Source organism: Leopardus geoffroyi, chromosome C1 (assembly GCF_018350155.1).
Source record: "Leopardus geoffroyi isolate Oge1 chromosome C1, O.geoffroyi_Oge1_pat1.0, whole genome shotgun sequence".
Taxonomy (NCBI): Eukaryota; Metazoa; Chordata; class Mammalia; order Carnivora; family Felidae; genus Leopardus; species Leopardus geoffroyi.
The window spans coordinates 166,371,420-166,394,652 of NC_059328.1; the positions used below are offsets into that span (position 1 = coordinate 166,371,420).

General features: G+C 37.9%; 2 protein-coding genes across 2 annotated transcripts in view; both read right to left on the reverse strand.

The window, feature by feature from the left end:
- Positions 1-22,873, reverse strand: part of PDE11A (phosphodiesterase 11A) — a 405,024-nt gene extending 382,151 nt beyond the window's left edge. The window contains exon 1 of the mRNA XM_045480319.1: positions 22,767-22,873. The gene's annotated coding sequence lies outside the window, so the exon portion shown is untranslated. The remainder of the gene's footprint in view (positions 1-22,766) is intronic.
- Positions 894-22,760, reverse strand: LOC123596914 (cytochrome c, testis-specific-like). Its single transcript, XM_045475144.1, has 3 exons — positions 22,689-22,760; positions 13,485-13,663; positions 894-1,044 (listed from the first exon to the last, which is right to left on the reverse strand). The coding sequence occupies exons 1-3, from the start codon at positions 22,758-22,760 to the stop codon at positions 894-896; spliced, it is 402 nt and encodes a 133-aa protein (XP_045331100.1).
- Positions 22,874-23,233: the final 360 nt, after the last annotated feature.

Genomic DNA, 23,233 nt, shown 5'->3' on the forward strand with positions numbered 1-23,233 from the left:
ACCCTAAAAAGATTAATGCAAACATATTACATGTTATGTGACATAAATGCTTATTAACATAGAACATGCTTTTCTCCTTCTCTCTAGGTTTTATTTTATGTCACACATGGTCAACAATTTGCTTTTTGTTCCAATAATATTCCTAAGATAAGACCAAATATTTGACTTTGATTTCCTTATTTTTTCTTAAAGTTACTTATAATGAAGTTATAGCTATAAATATAATAAAGATATAATAAAAAGCAAACAAATAACCAAACATAGCTTAATGAAAACTAAAGCTAATGTCTGCTACATTTACATTTAAATGATAGAGAAGTAAGTATGTGGAAATTATCTCCATCATCAATAGCAGTTGCTAGGCTTATAAAATATTTTGTGCATGTAGAGACTACTGAAGCACAATAGATTTCAGTTCTCTTCCCTCTCTTCCTCATGCTGGCCTTATCAACATCCCTAGTCTGCAGACGAAAGTCAGTTCTGACTCTGAAGGGCATTTGATCATAGATTACACACAATCAAAAATTTCAACTTTTATTTATTTTTTTAAATGTTTATTTATTTTTGAGACAGAGAGAGACAGAGCATGAATGGGGGAGGAGCAGAGAGAGAGGGAGACACAGAATCCGAAGCAGGCTCCAGGCTCTGAGCTGTCAGCACAGAACCCGACGCGGGGCTTGAACTCATGGACCATGAGATCGTGACCTAAGCTGAAGTCGCTCAGGTCACGCTTAACAGACTGAGCCACCCAGGCGTTCCATCAACTTTTATTTTTAAATGTTAAACTTACTACAGGCTGATCAAAAAAGATCAAATATGACTTCCTTAAACATGCAATATTTGAAACTGGAACTATTGGTTTATAACTGGTATTTTTAAGGTGCAAGAGCATTTCATGAAGATGTTGCCTGTTTCAAATACTGAATAAGATCTTCTCTCTCACTCTTCTTTTTAAGACCAGCAAAGACCATTTTAGTTCCAGGGATATATTCCTTTGGATTCTCTAAATATTCTATCAGAGTTTCCTTTCCCCAGATAATACCTACAAAGGTGAAAATAAGTTTCAAGTTTGTGTAGTTAAATTTGTAAGGTTTACTTTCTGATGTGACCCACATATTTGAACAGAAGATTATTCCTGGATTCAATAGGAAAACTATTACAACTGGGAATACTTACAGTTTCTGATCTACAAGAAAATTCCAAAGTTAGTCTTTGGTGTTCTAGTCTTAGGGTTCCCTATAGAAATCTAATACTCACATGCTATTTAGCATGGCCCAAGGTACAGGAATAAACTTCCAACCTCAGACATGTTGGACATAAGCAGTACCCTATTCTCCTAGAATCAAAGTTCCTTCTAGAAGAGGCCTTAGAAATTAATCCAACCCCTCATTTTGAAGATGAATAAATGACCCAAAGAGAGAAGAAGAACTTGCCCTAAGATACAGACTATTTAGAGTTAAGAATGGTGACTGCTAACTCATTTTCATGTTTTTTCTTCCAATCATAACAAGTTGCCTCTGTCCAAATCTCTATCAAAAACCTATGGTTTCAGGAATCCAGTTTTATAATGAGACTGAAAGGCTGTCTCTTCTTTTTTTCCTTTCTAAAACCAGTCAAAAAGAATATGGACAAAGAGAGACAGAAATACTAACTCCACTTTTGATAAAATTTATCAAACTTAATACAATTAGAAGAATACCAAAAATATAAAACCTGGACGGAGTTAAGAGGACATCTGTCACTAATGATCTCAAAAGAAGAGTTCTCCAAAGTAGGTGGTAAATCCTAAGGGGTAAGTCATAGTCCTCTGACTATGAAGCTGGCTGTGAAAATCTTCCTAAATTCAATTTGACACCACGAAGGGTCGGTCAGAGGAGCCAGGATCAAAGAAGAAAACAGTCTGCCTTTTGATTTCCATTTGCATGGAATATCTTTTTCCAACCCTCCACTTTCAGTCTGTGTATGTCCTTACATTTAAAGTGAGTATCTCTTGGGGCATGCGGGTGGCTCAGTCGGTTGGGCGTCCGACTTTGGCTCAGGTCATGATCTTGCAGTTTGTGAGTTCAAGCCCCGCTTGGGGCCCTGTGCTGACAGCTCAGAGCCTGGAGCCTGCTTCAGATTCTGTGTCTCCCCCTCTCTCTGCCCCTCCCATGTTCATGCTCTGTCTCTCTGTCTCTCAATAATAAATATTTTTTTAAAATGTTTTTAAATAAAGTATCTGTTGTAGGCAACATATAAGTGGGTCTTAATTTTTTTTATCCATTCAGTCACTGTATGCCTTTTGATTGCAGCAGTTGGTTCACTAACATTTGAAGTAATTACTGATTGCTGCATACTTATTGCCATTCTGTTCATTGTTTTCTGGTTGTTTTTACAGGTCTTCTCTATTCCTTTCTTGTTTGCTCTCTTCCCTTGTAGTTCGATGGCTTTCTTTAGTGTTACATTTAGATTCTTTTCTCTTTATTATTTTGTGCATTATTACAGGTTTTTAATTTGTGGTTACCACAAATTCAGACAGAACATTAGATTCACACAGAACAGCTTATGTGTATAGCAGTCTATATTAAGTTGATGGTCCCTTAAGTCTAAACACATTCTAAAAGCATTAAATTTTTACTCTCTCCTCCATGTTTTTACACATATGATGTCATATTATTTTTGTTTTGTGTATCTCTTGGCTAGTTTTTGTAGATATAATTGATTTTTACTACTTTTGTGTTTTAAACTCCATACTGGCTTTGCAAGTGATTAATCTACTACCTCAACTATATGTTTCCTTTTACCTCTGAAATTTTTTCCTGTCATAATTTTTAGTTATGATATTTTCAATTAAAGAATTCTCTTTAATACTTCTTATAAGGCTTGTTTAGTGCTGATGAACTCCTTTAACTTTTTTTTTTTTTTTCAGTCTAGAGTTTGTCTGGGAAACTATCTCTCCTTCCGTTCTGAATGATAACCTTACTGGGTAAAATATTCTTAGTTGTAGGTTTTTTCCTCTCAGCATTTTGAATACATCATGCTATTCCCTTCTGGCCTAAAAAGTTTATGCTGAAAAAAATCAGCTGATAGCTTTATGAGGTTTCCCTTATATGTAACTGTTTTTCTTTTCTTTTGCTGCTTTTAAAATTCTGTTTATCAGCACTCGTCTCCATTTTAATTATTTTGTGTCTTGGTGTGGACCTCCTTGGGTTCATCTTGTTAGGGGCCCTCTGTGCTTCTTGAATCTGGATGTTTGTTTTCTTCCCCAGGTTAGGGAAGTTTTCAGCTATTATTTCTTCAAATAAGTTTTCCAGCCCTTTCCCTCTCCACCTTCTGCAATCCCTATAATGTGAATGTTGTTATGCTTGATGATGTTGCAGAGGTTTTTTAACGTATTCTCATTTTTTATTATTCTTTTGCCTTTTTGCTATTCAGCTTAGTGGTTTTCCATCACCCTGTCTTCCAGATGGCTGATAGTTCCTTTGCCTCCTCTAATCTGCTCTTGATTCCCTCTGGTGCATTTTTTTAATCTCAATTATTGAATTCTCAGCTCTGACTGCTTCTTTTATGTTTTAAACATCTTTGTTGAAGTTGAAGTTCCTGGAGTTAAGCCACTGATTTTCAAAGCCAGATATTATGGGGATTTGTCTTCCAGTTCAAGTCCTCTGTGCCAGGAGTGCCTGGTGTGGAGTCTGATCCTCTCAAGTCTCTGTGTTTGTGATGTCTCGCCTATTTTGTGCTGGGGGTTTAGTTCCCAATTGTGTTTCCACTCCTCTTAACCTTTTTGATGTGGCCTTCTCTCTATGATTAGCTGTGGAAGGTCTGTTCTGCCAATCTTCAGGTTGTTTTCAGAGTTATTTGCATAGATATAGCTGTTATCTCAGTGTATCCATGGGATGAGGTGAGCTCAGGATCTTCTCACTCTGCCATTTTCCTAAAACTCCCTGGTTTGACTTTTTAAGATTCCACACATAATTGATATTAAACAGTATTTTTTCCTGTAACTTATTTCATTCAGCATAATGCCTTGAAGGTTCATCTAAGCTTTTGCAAACGGCAGGATTTCCTTCTTTCTCATGGCTGAATATTCCAACGTATACATTTACCACAATCTTCTTTCTCTATTCATCTGATGATAAACACTTAGGTTGCTAACCAGTATTATTGTGGATAATGCTGCAGTGAACGTGGGGGGCAGATATCTCTTCCAGATCCTATTTCATTTCCTTTGGATACATACCAAGAGATGAGATTACTAGATCATATGGTAGTTCTATTTTTAATCTTTGAGGAATCTCCACACTGTTTTCCATAATGGCTGCACCAATTTATACTTCCACCACCAGTGCACAAGTGTTTCCTGTTCTCCACACCTTTGCCAACACTTGTTATCTCTCGTCTTTTTTGATGATACCAATTCTAACAGGCATGAGGTGATATCTCACTGTGGTTTTCACTTGCATGTCCCTGATAATTAGTGACATTGAACACCTTTTCATGTACCTGTTGTCCATTTATATGCCTTCTTTGGGAAAATGTCTATTCAGTTCCTCTGCCCATTTTTTTATTTGGGTTGTTTGCTTTTTCACTACTGAGTTGCATCAGTTCTTTATAGATTTTGAATATCAACTCCTGCCCATTGTGTGCTGGGGTTTAGTTCCCAATTGTGTACATATAACTTACAAAGACTTTCAGATATATAATTTACAAATATTTTCTTCCATTACATAGGTTGCTGTTCATTTTGTTGACTGTTTCTTTTGCTGTGCAGGAGCTTTTTAGTTTGACGCAGTCCCACTTAATGATTATTGTTCTTGTTGTTTGTGCTTTTGGTGTCATATCCAGAAGATCATTACAAAGATCAATGTCAAGAAGATTTTTCCTGGAGCACCTGGGTGGCTCAGTCAGTTAGGCGTCCGACATCGGTTCAGGTCATGATCTCACGGTTTGTGGGTTCAAGCCTCGCATTGGGCTCTGTGCTGACAGCTCAGAGCCTGGAGCCTACTTCGGATCCTGTGTCTCCCTCTCTCTCTGCTCCTCCCCCACTCATGCTTGCTCTCCCTCCCTCTCTCTCTCTCTCTCTCAAAAATAAATAAAGCTTTAAAATTTTTTTTTAAAATAAGATGTTTTCTTCTAGGAGTTTTATAATTTCAAGACTTAAATTTAATTAAGTCTTTTACCCATTTCAAGTTAATTTTTATAAGTGGTTAATATAGGAATCCAATTTCATTCTGCTACTTATTATTCTTATGTAACCAGTAAAACAAATAGCAATATTATATCCCTAAATGAGTCACAAATATTACTTAACTGATCTGACTTAGGGAAATTTTATTTCTAATTCTTAAATAATGTTAAAGCCAAACCTTCTATGCAGCTTTTAATCTTTGACAACAATCTATAATAAGAGATATATTTGTAGTAAGTTTTAATATTATTTGTAATCAATGCTAACAAGCAATAAAATTGGCAGCTAGAGAAATAAATGTTAGGTTATAACTAGTCTACAAGTTAGGACTCAAAAGTTGAGTGCTCTTATAATGTGATAATAAAATAATAAAATGACACTATAGGAAGATGTTACTTTAAAAACTAAAGAACCACATTCAAATAATAAATCTAAGTTTCAGACTTATTTATTCAATAGTCTATCAATGAGAAATCCTATTGCAATAAATGCAATTCAACTCTGACACTTATTGCCTGGAATTAAAACTGACTCCAGAGTCCCCAGCAATTCTGCCCTCACTTCAGACACCAGGTGCAAGTTTGGGGTCCCAGGCCACCCAAAATTCTAATCAACTGGCTATAAATTAGAGGGTTCTCAGGATCCTCTCAAGTTTGATAACTTGCTAGAACAATTTTCCAGAACTCAGGAAAACACTACACTTTTAATTACAGGTTTAACATAAAGGATGCAAATCAGGACCAGCAAGATAAAGAGTTCCATACAATGAAGTCTGGGAAAGTCTCAAACACAGAGCTTCTGGGTCCTGTCCCTACAGAATCAAGATTCATCACTCTTCTACTACACTGATATGCTCACCAATCAGGAACCTCAACCAGAGCTTCCAATTAAAGTGTCCAGAGCTTTTATGGGGGTTTTATTATGTAAGAATACCTATTGAGGGGTGCTTAAGTAGCTTGGTCAGTTAAGTGTCCAACGCCTGATTTCATGATCTCATGGTTTATGGGATTAAGCTCCAGATCAGGCTCCACTCTGACAGTGCAGGGCCTACTTGGGATTCTCTCTCCCTCTCTCTCTCCCATGCTCACACTCTCTCCCTCTCTCTCTTAAAATAAATAAACATTTAAAAAAAAAAAAAGAATACCTAGTGAAACATTAGCCATGTGACAGAACTCAATTTGCAGCAACTATCCCCTAACCCTGGAAGTTGGACTGATATCACCTAGCCCAAAGCTCCAACTCTCTAATCACACAGCTGGTCTTTCAAGCTTGGCCACCCCCATCCAGAAACTATCCAGGAGCCTACCATAAGTCCCCTCATTAGCATAAACTCAGGTGGTGGTCCCAGGGCCCAAACTTGCATAAAAGAAACACTCCTATCACTTGGGAAATTCTAAGGTTTTCAGATTCCCATCTAGGAACCTGGAACAAAGACCAGACAAATTCTTTATTATAGAATACCTATTAACCAGTATTTTTGCACACACAAACACAATGATATTGTGTTAAAAACAATTACAATGATGTTTAAAAAGATTCTAAAGCACCCTTGACCAAAGATTAAGTTTTATTCTATTTTGTTTTAATATAAATTTTTATCATTATCTATGTATTTATTTTATATGTATATATGGGTGTTCTCTGAATAAAGATACGCTGAGGTCCTAACCCCTACTACCTCAGAATATGGCTTTGTTTGGAAATATGGTCACTGCAGCTGTGATTAGGTAACTTGAAATGAGGTCATACTGCAGTTGGATGAGCTCCCAACCTAATATGATTGGTATCCTTATAAGATAGCCATGTGAAGACAGAGACACACAGGGATCATGAAACGACAGACATTGGAGTTATGCAGCTGTAGACCCAAAACACCAAGATAAATGACAAATTACCAGAAACTAGGAAGAAACAAGGAAGGATTGTCTTACAGGTTTCAGAGAGAGTATGGCCCTGCAGACATTTTGTACTTCTAGCCTTCTGATTTTGTACTTTTGATTTTGTACTTCTAGCCTCCAGAACTGTGAGAACATAAGTTTCTGCTATTTTAAGCCACCCAATTTATGGTACTTTGGTACAGCAGCCCTAAGAAACCAATATAGTCCTCAAGTGTTTACCATATATTCTCCACCCCACTTTACCCTGGTTTGCTTGGAAACCCAAGAGAAGTCTGGGACCAAGAGTTTTGCTAGCTCTCCATCCTACTAAACTGTATTGCTCCCAACATTTCAGAAAGACAAAAAAAAAATATCTTATTTTCACCAAAAAAGCTGTGAAAACCCTGCATGTGCTAATTTTGTTTTAACCAAACCATTTGAGTATCCACAGGTCCCTTTTCCCAATATTCTAGATAACAAAAATTTCACTGTATCTCACCTATCTGCAGTGTAAGCACCTGACAATTAGCTTTTTTGACTATAATATAAATGCCTGACATTAAACTTTTGTTTACCATGGCATCCACTTCGAATACATCCAGTTTGAGTAAACACATTGTCAGTTACGTGAGTACATAAAGAGCCAGGGTCCTCCACCCATGAAGTTAACCCCCCTTTTTAGAAAGCTCTGGGGGCGCCTGGGTGGCGCAGTCGGTTAAGCGTCCGACCTCAGCCAGGTCACGATCTCGCGGTCAGTGAGTTCGAGCCCCGCATCAGGCTCTGGGCTGATGGCTCAGAGCCTGGAGCCTGTTTCCGATTCTGTGTCTCCCTCTCTCTCTGCCCCTCCCCCGTTCATGCTCTATCTTCCTCTGTCTCAAAAATAAATAAATGTTGAAAAAAAAAATTAAAAAAAAAAAAAAAAAAAAAGAAAGCTCTGGTAGGGGCACCTGGGTGGCGCTGTCGGTTAAGCGTCCGACTTCAGCCAGGTCACGATCTCGCGGTCCGGGAGTTCGAGCCCCGCGTCGGGCTCTGGGCTGATGGCTCAGAGCCTGGAGCCTGTTTCCGATTCTGTCTCCCTCTCTCTCTGCCCCTCCCCCGTTCATGCTCTGTCTGTCTCTCTCTGTCCCAAAAATAAATAAACGTTGAAAAAAAAAAAATTTAGAAAGCTCTGGTAGACTTAGATAACTGCATTTGAGGACTGCTTGTTTTTCCCTTCCCATGCTTTAATTCCCACCTTTATGTTTTAAATTCACCAATAAAGAGTGAACCTTCAAAACCCTAGGCACCCCACCCTTGACTCCAATAAAAGCAGAACGCTAGACCTGCTCACTAGCTTGCTCTCACTCTGTTTCTCTCGCGTGCTCTGTCTCCTCTCAACCTCACTGGGTGGTCCCAGGCATCTAATCCAACCTCCAGGACTTGTGAGTAATAAATCTTGTCTTTTCAAAGTTCCCTGATAGTTGCTGATGAGGTGTGTCTTACCATCATAATAAGAACCACCAGGCCTGGTCCAGCCACATTACCAACTTTGGTTGGGGAGATGTCTGTAGGGGCTCACTACAAGTAGTAGGGGCCCAGGTGAGTGTCCCCAGGCATTTCTAGTCAATAACATCACTATAGATAGGCTAAAACCAACCCAAGACACTATCTTACTAGAAATATTAACACAGGTTAAAATAAGCAAAATCCCTCTTTTGACAAAATTAAGCTATTACATGTGCACTCAAACAAAAAACATTGTGCACAAAACGCCAACTCCTCTCTTTAAACCCTTCTCCTACAATATAGTCCACAAAGCTCAATCAAATAAGCACAATACAAGCACTATAAAACCCATTAAGAAATTTTAAAATACCAAATTCAAATCATGTATGAAGAGTACTTACAGTTGCAATAATCTGTATTTTAAACTTCTCCAAACACCAAAGCCAGACAAAGACACCACAAGAAAACTACAAACCAGTAACTCTTATCACTAATGCAAAAATCCTCAACAAAATACTAGCAAACTAAATCCAACTCACACTAAAAGAATTATACACTATGGCCAAATGGGATTTATCCCAGGAATGCAAGGATGATTCAATATAAGAAAATCAATTACCTTAGCATAACACATTAATAGAGCAAAAGGAAAAAGAATAGATGATTGTTTCAATACCTGCAGAAAAAAAAATTGACAAATTCTAATATTCTTTCATGACATAAACACTCTGTAAACTAAGAATAAAAGATAACTTGCCTAACATGAAAACAGGGATTTTTGGAAACCCCCAGATAATATCATACCCAAGGTGAAAAGCTAAAAACTTTCCCTCTAAGATCAGGAACATTTTTACCAGTTCTACTCAGAATTCCACTAGAAGTCCTAGCCTGAGCAATTAGGGAATAATAAGAAATAACAGCCATCCAAATTGGAAAGGAAGAAGTAAAACCACTTCTATTCACAGATGATATGATTCTAAATATAGAAAATCCCAAAGGAGCCACAAAAATCTATTGGACTAACAAATTCAGCAAAGCAGGGTGCAAGGTCAACATACAAAGGTCAGTTGTGTTTTATATACAAGCAATGAACAATTCAAAAAGAAAATTAAGAAAGCAATGTTATTTATAATAGTTTCTAAAATAATAAAATACTTAGGAAAAATTTAACCCAGGAAGTGAAAGACTCATACACTGAAAATTACAAAACATTGCTTAAAGAAATGAAAGGAGACCTAAATAAATGGAAAGTCATCCCATGTTCATACATTGGAACATTAGTGTTGCTAGAATGGCAATACCCCCAAAACAATCTATAGATACAATGCAATCTCTATCAAAAATTCCAAAATTTTTGCAGAAATGAGGAAGGTGATCCGCAAATTCACAGAATTGCAAAAGGCCCTGAACAGTTAAAATAATATCAAAAAAGAAAAACACAGCTGGAGGGCTCAACACTTCCTAATTTCAAAACTTACTACAAAACTACAGTAAGAAAAACAGTAATAAAAATGGAATTGAATATGCAGCAGCAAGCCCCAACATATATTGACAGTCAGTTTTTCAACAAGGGTATCAAGACCACTCAACTGGGAAATAATCATCTTTCAAGAAATGGAGTTGGGATAACTAGATAACCACATGAAAAAGAAAGAAATTGAACTATTTCCTCACTATCAAAAATCAAATGAATATGGGTCAACAATCTAAATATATGAGCCAAAACTATAAAAGTATTTGAAGAATACACAAGGGTAAATCTTTAGTAGGACCTTAGATTTGGTGATAGATTCGTAGATTTGGTACCAAGAAAATACCAACAAAAAAATAGATAAATGGACTTTATGCAAATTAAAAACTTCTGTGCATCAAAGGACCTTATCAACCAAATGAAAACAAACTACAGAATAAAAGAAAATATTTGAAAATCTCCTATTCGATGAGGGTTTAGTGTCCAGAATACATAAAGAACTCTTACAAGAAAAAAGACAAACATTTCAAATAAAAAATAGGCAGAGGACATGAATACACATTTTTCCAAATATACAAATGGCCAACAAGTTGTTAAACAGAAAAATTTCAACTGAGTGAATTTAAGGATCAAATTGGCTTTATTCAATGATTTATGAATCAGTTAGCATGTAGAAAGGAGTACAAAGGGCAACAGAAAGGGAAAGGTTTTTAAAGGCAGGAAAAGGAAGTCATAACAACAACAAGGAAGAATTATTTCAAGCAAGGTCACCTCCTTTTGGGGAACAAACCAGGTGGATTACCTTACCAGTGCCCACCAGGAAATTCCAGACTAACTGGTTAAGATTACATTCTGGCAAAGGTTGAAACTACAATTAGGTTAGCTACTAAGCCATGGTTTGGTGTCCTGTGCCTACCACAAGTGACTCCATTTTGGGTCTGTGGTTTTCTTTTTAACAAAGCACGTTAACACATGTTCAACATCATCATTCATTAACAAAATGCAAAGCAAAAATGTGAGATACCACTTCACACCCACTAGGATGGGAATTTTATTTATTTATTTTTTTACATTTTATTTATTTTTGATAGACAGAGAGAGACAGAGCACAGTGGGGAGGGGTAGAGAGAGATGGAGACTCAGAATCCAAAGCAGGCTCCAAGCTCCAAGCTGTCAGCACAGAGCCCGACGTGGGGCTCAAACTCACAAACCACGAGATCATGACCTGAGCCAAGTTGAAAGCTTAACCAACTGAGCCACCCAGGTGCCCCTACGATGGCAATTTTAAAAAGAAAAGAAAAGAACAAGCATTGGAGAGGATATAGAGAAACAGGAATCCTACATTACTGATGGGAATGTAAAATGGCAAAGCTACTGTGGAAAACAATTTGGTATTTCCTCAAAAAGTTAAATATAGATTTAACAAATGACCCACCACATACATATACATATACATATACATATACATATACATATACATATACATACCCAAAAGAACTGAAAACAGGGACTCAAACAAATGCTTATTCACAAATATTCATAGCAACACTATCACAATAGGCAAAAGGTGGAAACAATCCAAATGTTCATCAACTGATACCTGGATAAACAAATTGTGATATATACGTTCAATGGAATATGATTAGCCACAGAAAGGAATGAAGCACTGATACTGAAAGGGTGGGCCTACGCTGGCCGACTCCATCTTGTTCTGTGTCCTTCACCTAGACCACGCCTCCTCCCCTTGAGTAACCTCCCGCTCACCCATTCAAACTTCCTGATCAAAACACGCCCAGCGACCTGCGTAACAGGACTCTGACCCTTCCCCAGCCAATCGGCCGAGGCCACGCCCCTTCCCCAGCCAATCGGCTGCCCCTAGACCCCTATAAAACCTTTGTGCTTTTGAAACTCGCTCTCTCTCCCTGGTATCTCACCGCTGAGTCGGTGCAGGTAGGGGACTGAGCTCGAGCTAGCTCGAATAAAGGCTCTTTTGCTTTTGCATCAGACTCGGCTCCCTGGTGGTCTTTGGGGATCACGAATTCTGGGCATAACAATACATGCTACAACTTCAATGAACCTTGAAAACATGCCAAGTGAAAGAAGCCAGATACAAAAGCTCATATTTTATGATTTCTTTTTTAAGACTATGCAGAATAGGCAAATCCATACAAATAGGAGGCAGATTAGAGGTTGATTAAGGGTAGGAGAAAATGGGGAGTGATTAATGGGTACAGGAGCTCTTCTGGAGTAATGAAAAAGTTTTGAAACTACAAAGAGGTGTTAATTACACAATATTGTGATACCCTAAATGTTACTGACTTGTACACTTTAAAATAGCTAATGTTGGGGCGTCTCGTGACTCAGTCAGTTAAGTGTCTGACTTCGGCTCAGGTCATGATCTCACAGTTTGTAAGTTTGAGCCCTGCATCTGGCTCACTGCTATCAGCACAGAGCCCACCTTGGATCCTCTGTCTCCCTCTCTCTCTGTCCCTCCCCACTCATGTTCTCTCTCTCCTTCTCTCGCAAAAATAAACAAACATAAATAAATTAATTAATTAAAAGACTAATGTTGGGGCACCTGGGTGACTCAGTTGGTTGAGGATTTGACTCTTGATGTTGGCTAAGGTCGTGATCCCATGGTCATGGGATTGAGCCTGGGGTCAGGCTCTGTGCTGAGCGTGGAGCCTGCTTAAGATTCTCTCTCTCACCTTCTGCCCCTCTCCCTGACTTGTGCAAGCTCTCTCTCTAAAATAAAAATAAATAAATTTTTAAAATGGCTAATGTTATGTGAATTTCACCTCAATAAAAATAATAAAAAGAAACAAAAACAAAATAAAATAAAAACCTTTCCAAATAGTAGTGTTGTACTGATCTGAAATTTGGGCCGGTAAGAAATTGCAAGCCTCCAAGAACAATTCAAAAAAGAGTTACAGTCTATTTCGAGTTGTACCCTATTTTTGAGGTGAATGTTAATGATATGTATGTATGTACACATATATCTGGGAATAACAAATTTCTTTGCAAAGATATTATAGTCTTTTCTAACCATTTTTAATTTTAACCCTAAAATGCTTTCTCATGTTTAACTGCCATCCACCCACTTTCCACCAACAAAGAAATCACGGAATATACTTTTTCAAACTATTTTATAACATCCTCCCACTACTACAAATAGAAATCACTACTACACATAGAAAACTACCATTATGCCGTTAAAATATGGTTTGATCTTTTTAATTTAGCTCATGCTTTTCAACATGGACGTAGTGCATAAAATGAAATACCTTGTATAGGTAAAAACCTGTGTGATCAAAAAGAAACCAGGTATCTAAACACAGATCTTATGATATAAACCAGTATTTCAGTAATATAAACATGATGATTTTATTTTTAATGCAGCAAACTAGAGAATTCTATCAAATCATGTCTTTTCTCTTTGCTACAAAGTTTCTAGTTCTCTGCCACAACTGCCTAGTTTTTCTCTCTGTTTTTGTTAGCATCGGAAAAAGAAAATCCTGGTGCTTGTCCTGTTTTTCGTCCAGGGCCAGAAAGGCCCCAGAGGTTTGGACCAGTCTTGTGTTTTCCACCTTTTTCCACTGTGTGGCACTGAGCACATTTCTGAATAAAGATCTTCTCACCTGCTTTAGCATCTCCCCTTCTATCCTGCAATGAAACATTAAACCACACACCAACATGTGTGTGTGTGTGTGTGTGTGTGTGTGTGTGTGTGTGTGTATATATACACCAAATTTGCAAAACTGGGAAAAAAAATTCCACCATTTTAAAATGAATACTAATTATATTTAAAAAGGTAATTTAGGGGCGCCTGGGTGGCGCAGTCGGTTAAGCGTCCGACTTCAGCCAGGTCACCATCTCGCGGTCCGTGAGTTCGAGCCCCGCGTCAGGCTCTGGGCTGATGGCTCAGAGCCTGGAGCCTGTTTCCGGTTCTGTGTCTCCCTCTCTCTCTGCCCCTCCCCCATTCATGCTCTGTCTCTCTCTGTCCCAAAAATAAATAAACATTGAAAAAAAAATTATAAAAAAGGTAATTTAAAGTATGCATCCTTTAAAGTCTGACTGCTCAAAACCAAATATACTCTAGCACCTAATTTTATAAAGACATCATCTTATATAACAGGTTTATTTTAAATTTCTAGCTATAGCTACTTCAGGAACTTATACTATGGTATAAGCCTGGTTTTACTTCAGCCTTCACACAACTATAGTGATTTATGTTCTATTCTATTCTACTCTATTCAATTCTGTTCAATTATATTCTATTTTTTCTTTTCACTTCCAAAAAGGGCATGTGCAAAAAATGATGCAAAGCATATATTTCTAATTTGGCATTCCCCTCGTTTAAAAATAAGGATAGGGGCGCCTGGGTGGCACAGTCGGTTAAGCGTCTGACTTCAGCCAGGTCACGATCTTGAGGTCCGTGAGTTCAAGCCCCGCGTCGGGCTCTGGGCTGATGGCTCAGAGCCTGGAACCTGTTTCCGATTCTGTGTCTCCCTCTCTCTCTGCCCCTCCCCCGTTCATGCTCTGTCTCTCTCTGTCCCAAAAATAAATAAACGTTGAAAAAAAAAATGTTTTTAAAAATAAGGATAGAACAAAGTGGAAAGGTGTTTAATTGTGATATTATAAGCACTTATATGCCTGCAATAATAGATAAAACTGTAAAATTAAAAATCATACAGAAAAGAATGAGGCCACAGCAGGCTATACGTAACACATAATTTCTCATTTACTTTACTCTCAGCTATAAACACATCTACCATGTTAGACCAAGCATTATCTCAAAGCAATCAAGTAATATTGAGTTCAGTCAGCATTTGTATGTGTTTAACACCAATGCAGTGCAAAATATACAGTTGTAAATAGGGAAGATTTTATTTTATTATACAGTGATAGACACATACAATAAAATTTGTACAAAGATATTTTGGTTAAAAGTACCCAAAACTTTGTTGCATAACTAAATAAATGCCTCCTCTAACTACAATTATGTAAAAATTGAAATAATTTCAACTTGAAAAAAATATGGAGAGGAGCCAAGATGGCAGAACAGCATGGAAGTTTTTTGTGTGTCTCGCATCCATGAAATACAGCCAGAACAACACTAAACCATCCTACACACCTAGAAAACTGATTGGAGGATTAACACAACAATCGGCACAACCTGAACTACAGAAGTCAGCAGGAATTCACCCCAAAAGAAAGAGCACGAAGAAACAACAGCCAAGGATTTAACCAACACAGATACAAGCAAGATGTCTGAACCAGAATTTAGAATCACGATAAGAATACTAGCTGGAGTCGAAAATAGATTAGAATCCCTTTCTGCAGAGATAAAAGAAGTAAAAAATAGCCAGAATGAAATTAAAAATGCTATAACTGAGCTGCAATCATGGATGGATGCAGCGGTGGCAAGGATCAATGAGGCAGAACAGAGAATCAGTGATATAGAGGACAAACTTATAGAGAATAATGAAGCAGAAAAAAAGAGGGAGATTAAGGCAGAAGAGCACGATTTAAGTATTAGAGAAATCAGTGACTCATTAAAAAGGAACATCAGAATCATAGGGGTCCCAGAAGAGAAAGAGAAAAAGATAGGGGTAGAAGGGTCATGTGAGCAAATATAGTGGAAAACTCCTAACCTGGGGAAAGACACAGACATCAAAATCCAGGAAGCACAGACGACCCCCATTAGATTCAACAAAAACCTACCATCAACAAGGCATATCATAGTCAAATTCACAAAATACTCAGGCAAGGAGAGAATCATGAAAGCAGCAAGGGAAAAAAAGGGAAAAAAAAACAACAAGGGAAGACAGATCAGGTTTGCAGCAGACCTATCCACAGAAATTTGGCAGACCAGAAAGGAGTGGCAGGATATATTCAGTGTGTTGAATCAGAAAAACATGCAGCGAAGAATTCTTTATCCAGCAAGGCTGTCATTCAAAATAGCAGGAGAGATAAAAAGTTTCCCAGACAAACAAAAATTAAAGGAGTTTGTGACCACTAAACCAGCCCTACAAGAAATTTTAAGAGGGACTCTCTGAGGAGAGAAAAGATGAAAATACATATATATAAATAAAAAAAATACCAAAAGCAACAAAGATTAGAAAGGACCAGAGAACCCACCAGAAACTCCCAACTCTACAAGCATCATAATAGCAATAAATTCATATCTTTCAGTACTCACTCTAAACATCAATGGACTCAATGCTCCAATCAAAAGATATAGGGTAACAGAATGGATAAGAAAACAAGATCCATCTATATGCTGTTTACAAGAGACCCACTTTAGACCTAAAGACACCTTCAGATTGAAAATAAGGGGATGGAGAACCATCTATCATGCTAATGGTCAACAAAAGAAAGCCGGAGTAGCCATACTTACATCAGACAATCTAGACTTTAAAATAAATACTGTATCAAGAGATGTAGAAGGGCATTATATCATAATCAAGGGGTCTATAGACCAAGAAGACCTAACAATTGTAAAATTTATGTGCCAAATGTGGAAGCACCCAAATATATAAATCAATTAATCACAAACATAAAGAAACTCATAGATAGTAATACCATAATAGTAGAAGACTTCAACACCCCACTCACAGCAATGGACAGATCATCTAATCAAAAAGTCAACAAGGAAACAATGGCTTTGAATGACACACTGGACCAGATGGACTTAACAGATACATTCAGAACATTTCATCCTAAAGCAGCAGAATATACATTCTTCTCCAGTGCACATGGAATGTTCTCCAGATAGACCATATACTGGGACACAAATCAGCCCTAAGTAAGTACAAAAAGATCGAGATCATACTGTGCATATTTTCAGACCACAATGCTATGAAACTCGAAATCAACCACAAGAAAAAATTTGGAAAGGTAACAAATACTTAGAGACTGAAGAACATCCTACTAAAGAATGAATGGGCTAACCAAAAAGTTAAAGAGGAAATTAAAAAGTATATGGAAGTCAATGAAAATGATAACACCACAACCCAAAACATCTGGGACGCAGCAAAGGAGGTCATAAGAAGAAACTGTATAGCAATCCAGGCCTTCCTAAAGAAAGAAGAAAGATCTCAGGTACACAACCTAACCTTACACCTTAAGGAGCTGGAAAAAGAACAGCAAATAAAACCCAAGACCAGCAGAAGACAGGATATAATAAAGATTAGAGCAGAAATTAACACTATCGAAACCAAAAAAAAAAACCCAGTAGAACAGATCAATGAAACCAGAAGCTGGTTCTTTGGAAGAATTAACAAAATTGATAAACCACTAGCCAGTTTGATCAAAAAGAAAAAGGAAAGGACCCAAATAAATAAAATCAAGAATGAAAGAGGAGAGATCACAACCAACACAGCAGAAATAAAAACAATAATAAGACAGTATTATGAGCAATTATATGCCAATAAAATGGGTAATCTGGAAGAAATGGACAAATTCCTAGAAACATATATACTACCAAAACTGAAACAGGAAGAAATAGAAAATTTGAACAGACCCATAACCAGTAAGGAAATCGAATTAATAATAAAAAATCTGCCAAAAAACAAGAGTCCAGGGCCAGATGGCTTTCCAGGGGAATTCTACCAAACATTTAAGGAAGAGTTAACGCCTATTCTCTTGAAACTGTTCCAAAAAATAGGAATGGAAGGAAAACTTCCAAACTCTTTCTATGAAGCCAGCATTACCTTGGTTCCAAAACCAGACAGAGACCCCACTAAAAAGGAGAACTATAGGCCAATTTCCCAGATGAACATGGATGCAAAATTTCTCAAGATATTAGCCAACCGGATCCAACAATACATTAAAAAAACTATTCACCATGACCAAGTGGGATTTATACCTGGGATGCAGGGCTGGTTCAATATCCACAAAACAATTAACGTGATTCATCACATCAATAAAAGAAAGGACAAGAACCATATGATCCTCTCAATAGATGCAGAGAAAGCATTTGACAAAATACAGCATCCTTTCATGATAAAAACCCTCAAGAAAGTAGGAATAGAAGGAGCATACCTCAAGATCATAAAAGCCATATATGAATGACCCAACGCTAATATCCTCCTCAATGGGGAAAAACTGAGAGCTTTCCCTCTAAGGTCAGGAACAAGACAGGGATGTCCACTCTCACCACTGCTATTCAACACCGTATTGGAAGTCTTAGCCTCTGCAATCAGACAACACAAAGAAATAAAAGGCATCCAAATCAGCCAGGAGGAGGTCAAACCTTCACTCTTCGCAGATGACATGATACTCTATGTGGAAAATCCAAAAGATTCCACCAAAAAACTGTTAGAATTGATTCATGAATCCAGCAAAGTTGCAGGATATAAAATCAACGCACAGAAATCAGCTGCATTCCTATACACCAACCATGAAGTGACAGAAAGAGAAATCAAGGAACTGATCCCATTTACAGTTGCACCAAAAACCATAAAATACCTAGGAATAAATCTAACCAAAGAGGTGAAAAATCTATACACTGAAAACTATAGAAAGCTTATGAAAGAAATTGAAGAAGACACAAAAAAAATGGAAAAAGATTCCATGCTCCTGGATAGGAAGAACAAATATTGTTAAAATGTCGATACTACCCAAAGCAATCTACATATTCAATGCAATACCTATCAAAGTAACACCAGCATTCTTCACAGAGCTAGAACAAATAATCCTAAAATTTGTTTGGAACCAGAAAAGACCCCTGAAGAGCCAAAGCGATCTTGAAAAAGAAAACCAAAGCAGGAGGCATCACAATCCCAGACTTCAAGCTATACTACAAAGCTGTAATCATCAAGACAGTGTAGTACTGGCACAAGAACAGACACTCAGATCAATGAAACAGAATAGAGAACCCAGAAATGGACCCACAAACATATGGCCAACTAATCTTTAACAAAGCAGGAAAGAATATCCAATGGGATAAAGACAGTCTCTTCAGCAAGTGGTGCTGGGAAAACTGGACAGTGACATGCAGAAAAATGAACCTGGACCATTTTCTTATACCATACACAAAAATAAACTGAAAATGGATGAAAGACAGGAATGTAATGTAAGACAGGAAGCCATCAAAATCCTTGAGGAGAAAGCAGGCAAAACCTCTTTGATCTTGGCCACAGCAACTTCCTACTCAACATGTCTTCAGAGGCAAGGGAAAGAAAAGCAAAAATGAACTACTGGGAGCTCATCAAAATAAAAAGCTTTTGTACAGCTAAGGAAACAATCAGCAAAACTAAAAGGCAACCCACAGAATGGGAGAAGATATTTGCAAATGACATATTAGATAAAGGGTTAGTATCCAAAATCTATAAAGAACTTATCAAACTCAACACCCAAAAAACAAATAATCCAGTGAAGAAATGGGCAAAACACATGAATAGACACTTCTCCAAAGAAGACATCCAGATGGCCAGCTGACACATGAAAAATGCTCAACATCACTCATCATCAGGGAAATACAAATCAAAACCACGATGAGATACCCCCTCACACCTGTCAGAATGGCTAACATTAACAACTCAGGCGACAACAGATGTTGGCGAGGATGCGAAGAGGATCTCTTTTGCATTGTTGTAGGGAATGCAAGCTGGTGCAGCCACTCTGGAAAACAGTGTGGAGGTTCCTCACAAAACTAAAAATAGAACTACCCTACGACCCAGCAATTGCACTACTAGGCATTTATCCAAGGGGCACAGGTGTGCTGTTTCGAAGGGACACATGCACCCCAATGTTTATAGCAGCACTATCAACAATAGCCAAAGTATGGAAAAAGCCGAAATGTCCATCGATGGATGAATGGATAAAGAAGATGTGGTGTTGGGGCGCCTGGGTGGCGCAGTCGGTTAAGCGTCCGACTTCAGCCAGGTCACGATCTTGCGGTCCGTGAGTTCGAGCCCCGCGTCGGGCTCTGGGCTGATGGCTCAGAGCCTGGAGCCTGTTTCCGATTCTGTGTCTCTCTCTCTCTCTGCCCCTCCCCCGTTCATGCTCTGTCTCTCTCTGTCCCAAAAATAAATAAACGTTGAAAAAAAAAAAAAAAAAAAAAAGAAGATGTGGTGTGTGTATATATATATATATATATATATATATATATATATATATATACACATACATACAATGGAGAATTAGTCGGCAATCAAAAAGAATGAAATCTTGCCATTTGCAACTACGTGGATACAACTGGAGGGTATTATGCTAAGTGAAATTAGTCAGAGAAAGACAAAAATCATACGACTTCGCTCATGAGGACTTTAAGAGACAAAACAGATGAACATAAGGGAAAGGAAACAAAAATAATATAAAAACAGGCAAAGGAACAAAACAGAAGACACTCATAAATACTGAGAATAAACTGAGGGTTACAGGAGGGGTTGTGGAAGGGGAATGGGCTAAATGGGTAAGGGGCACTAAGGAATCTACTCCTGAAATCATTGTTGTGCTATATGCTAACTAATTCAGATGTAAAATTTTAAAAATCAAAAATAAAATCAAAAAAATAAAAATAAAAATAAAACAAAAACAACAAAAAAGGAAAAAATGTAGTTTGTAATGCTAATGAATGCAGTACCCAGGTTTTATTTACCTGCTCTTTGAAGAATGGGTGCAAGAGAGGTGGGGGATGGAGTTTAAAATGAGTGTTACTATTAAAGAAATCATGAAAATACCTAATTCTCTGCCAGTACAGTTTTAATTACATTTTCTCTTTATAACTCTACTGAGAAATTGAAAATGTTCGTGTCATTCTGATGTTGAAAAATAGTTTTGTTTAAGTAAAGTTAGCTATTACTCAGAGAGAGACTAGTACTTCCCATACAGTAACCTGCAAAGTTGGTATCTCCCTAATTTTTTTAAATCTATGTGGAAACCCCAAACAATGTCAATAATACACCTAAAGGGAAAACAGAAATTTTCTTTGGGTCAACTAACAACTAAGCTATTAATAAGTGTTTTCGATCTGATAAAAAGCACAGTAAGGAAACTCACTTTATCCAGGAGAAGCTTACTTTTAAATTCCAAACTTCATTCAAAACACTGCATTCAATTTCTACTTATATGAGTTCTATCAAGTCTCTGTATAGTCACAGAATTCAGTGAGCCTTTAAACAGGGTCCATAGAGAAAAGAACTTTAGTCACAAATACAAACTTACAGACTTTTAGCAAAATGCATTCACAATAATCATAAAGCTCATTTTTAAATACAAAATGTCATCTATGTACTAGCTAAAGAATCATTTCCAATTTTTATATAAAGTAGAAAAATCAGGTTGATTCTTATTAAATGTTACTGATAACTCAGGAAATCAGACATTTTTCTTAAAAAGGAAGAAAAAACACTCTTTCCTCAAATACATTTCACATGCAAGTCACTTATAAGAAAATTTCCATTGTCACTGTTCAAACTACCAATATTTACTACAGTTAAGACATTCACTGCTGCCATCTTCAATCACTGGTGTGCCAGTACCTTCAAAGTGTCTTGAAACCAATAGATTCCACAACAGTAGTAAGGGAGGGGCAAGAAGACTAGGAGGATATCAAGGGAATCCATTTTGCATCTAGTAACATTTAGTTACTAAGAAGAAATATAATGTTGTACACCTGAAACTTTTATAATGTTACACGCTAATTTTACTGAAATGGGCAGAGATGTGACACCTGGTATGAGAATGATCACTCTTCCAAGAATGAAGTCCTTCTAATGATAAATAGGATTAGAGTAACAAACTCATACATGCTTCTGTGGGCCAGGCATAGTTAAGTGCTTTATATATTATTAATATTATTACAATGTGAGAAAGATACCGTTAATATCTATTTTTGCAGATGAGGAACATGAGGCAGACAGAAGTTAAGTGGCTTATTTGAAGTCACAAGTTGGTAAGAAGTGGAGAGAGATAGTGAAAGATAAGAGGAAGAGCAATTTTAAATCTCTTTTAACAATTCCCTTTTAAGAACATCTAAGCAACCCTGTGTTGAACAAAATGTATGATACACTGCAGATGCTTAAAGAGGAGTAAGTAAAATGCTTTTAAATACTGGTATTTACCATTTAAATACTGGTATTTGCCATTTCCAATTTTGCCCATAAAAATAGGGATGTGGTAAGAACAATCAAGGCACGGATAAAGCTTTCCAGATTTACAAAACCCACATAACTGAAGCAATAAAGCGGGAGGAGGAACTCATTAGAATAATTGGAGCATGAGTACTACACAAACTAAAAGATAAAGTGGGATTCTGCTGCTGTAGCGGAAAAAGTACCGCAGTGGAACGTATCAAGATGAAGTGATCCTGGGTAAATCACTACAGGTCTATGAACCCATCCCCCCACCCCCACCCCCAGATGTCTATGGCCTTTCCTTCTTTGAATCTGCCATGCCTGAATCCCTAAACTGGAGTAAGAATCCAGCTTTCCAAACTGCCAATCTGGGCTCTTCCATGCCACCACGCCCATTTTGAGGCTGACTTCTGCCAAACGTGGGTGGGAGGCTCGGGTCAGAATCTGTTCCACACAGAAATCACAGAAGCTGCAGAGAGGCCCCTCACTAGAAACAGTCTTACGCTGCACTTAAGGGACCTAGACACCACCAGGCTAGGGCTAAGGGGAGCCTCTTACTAGCAGCACGGTTGGATACTCCTCTTTAGGTGAACCCTAGCCCAAACTGCATCGGCCCGTAACCAGTGAGCGCTCGGATCACAAGACTGCGGTGCCCACTCCTTGTCAGCCAGTCTCATACCTACCACAGGGTCAGCGGCTCTGCCTACCACCTCCCTGGCGAACGCTTGGCAGTCATCCAGGCCGCTGCTGGGCCAGAACCCGCGCCGCACTTTTAAGGTTGACCGTCCCACAGTAGTGCCTCAAACACCTGAGCTAGAAGGCTAGCGGGCATGTGCTTCCGGTGGGCGCCAACCAATGGCAGGCCAGGCTCCATCCGCACTGCTGATTGGCTCCCATATCCCGCAAGGTGGCAACTCTCGCAGGAGTTTAAACACTGGTACGTGCTGTGCCGTTACTGGCTGAATCAAAGTGGGACAAGAGTGAACGTTCCTTAAGCACAGATATGCCAAGCCCATTTTTTTGTTTAACTTTTGCCTAATCGAAGAGCTAAATTATCTATGTATATTGACAATGTGTCCCAGTTCTTGTTTGAAATAGGAACTCAATGTTTTATGAATGGTCCATTAGCATTTGATTGCAGGAATCCTAT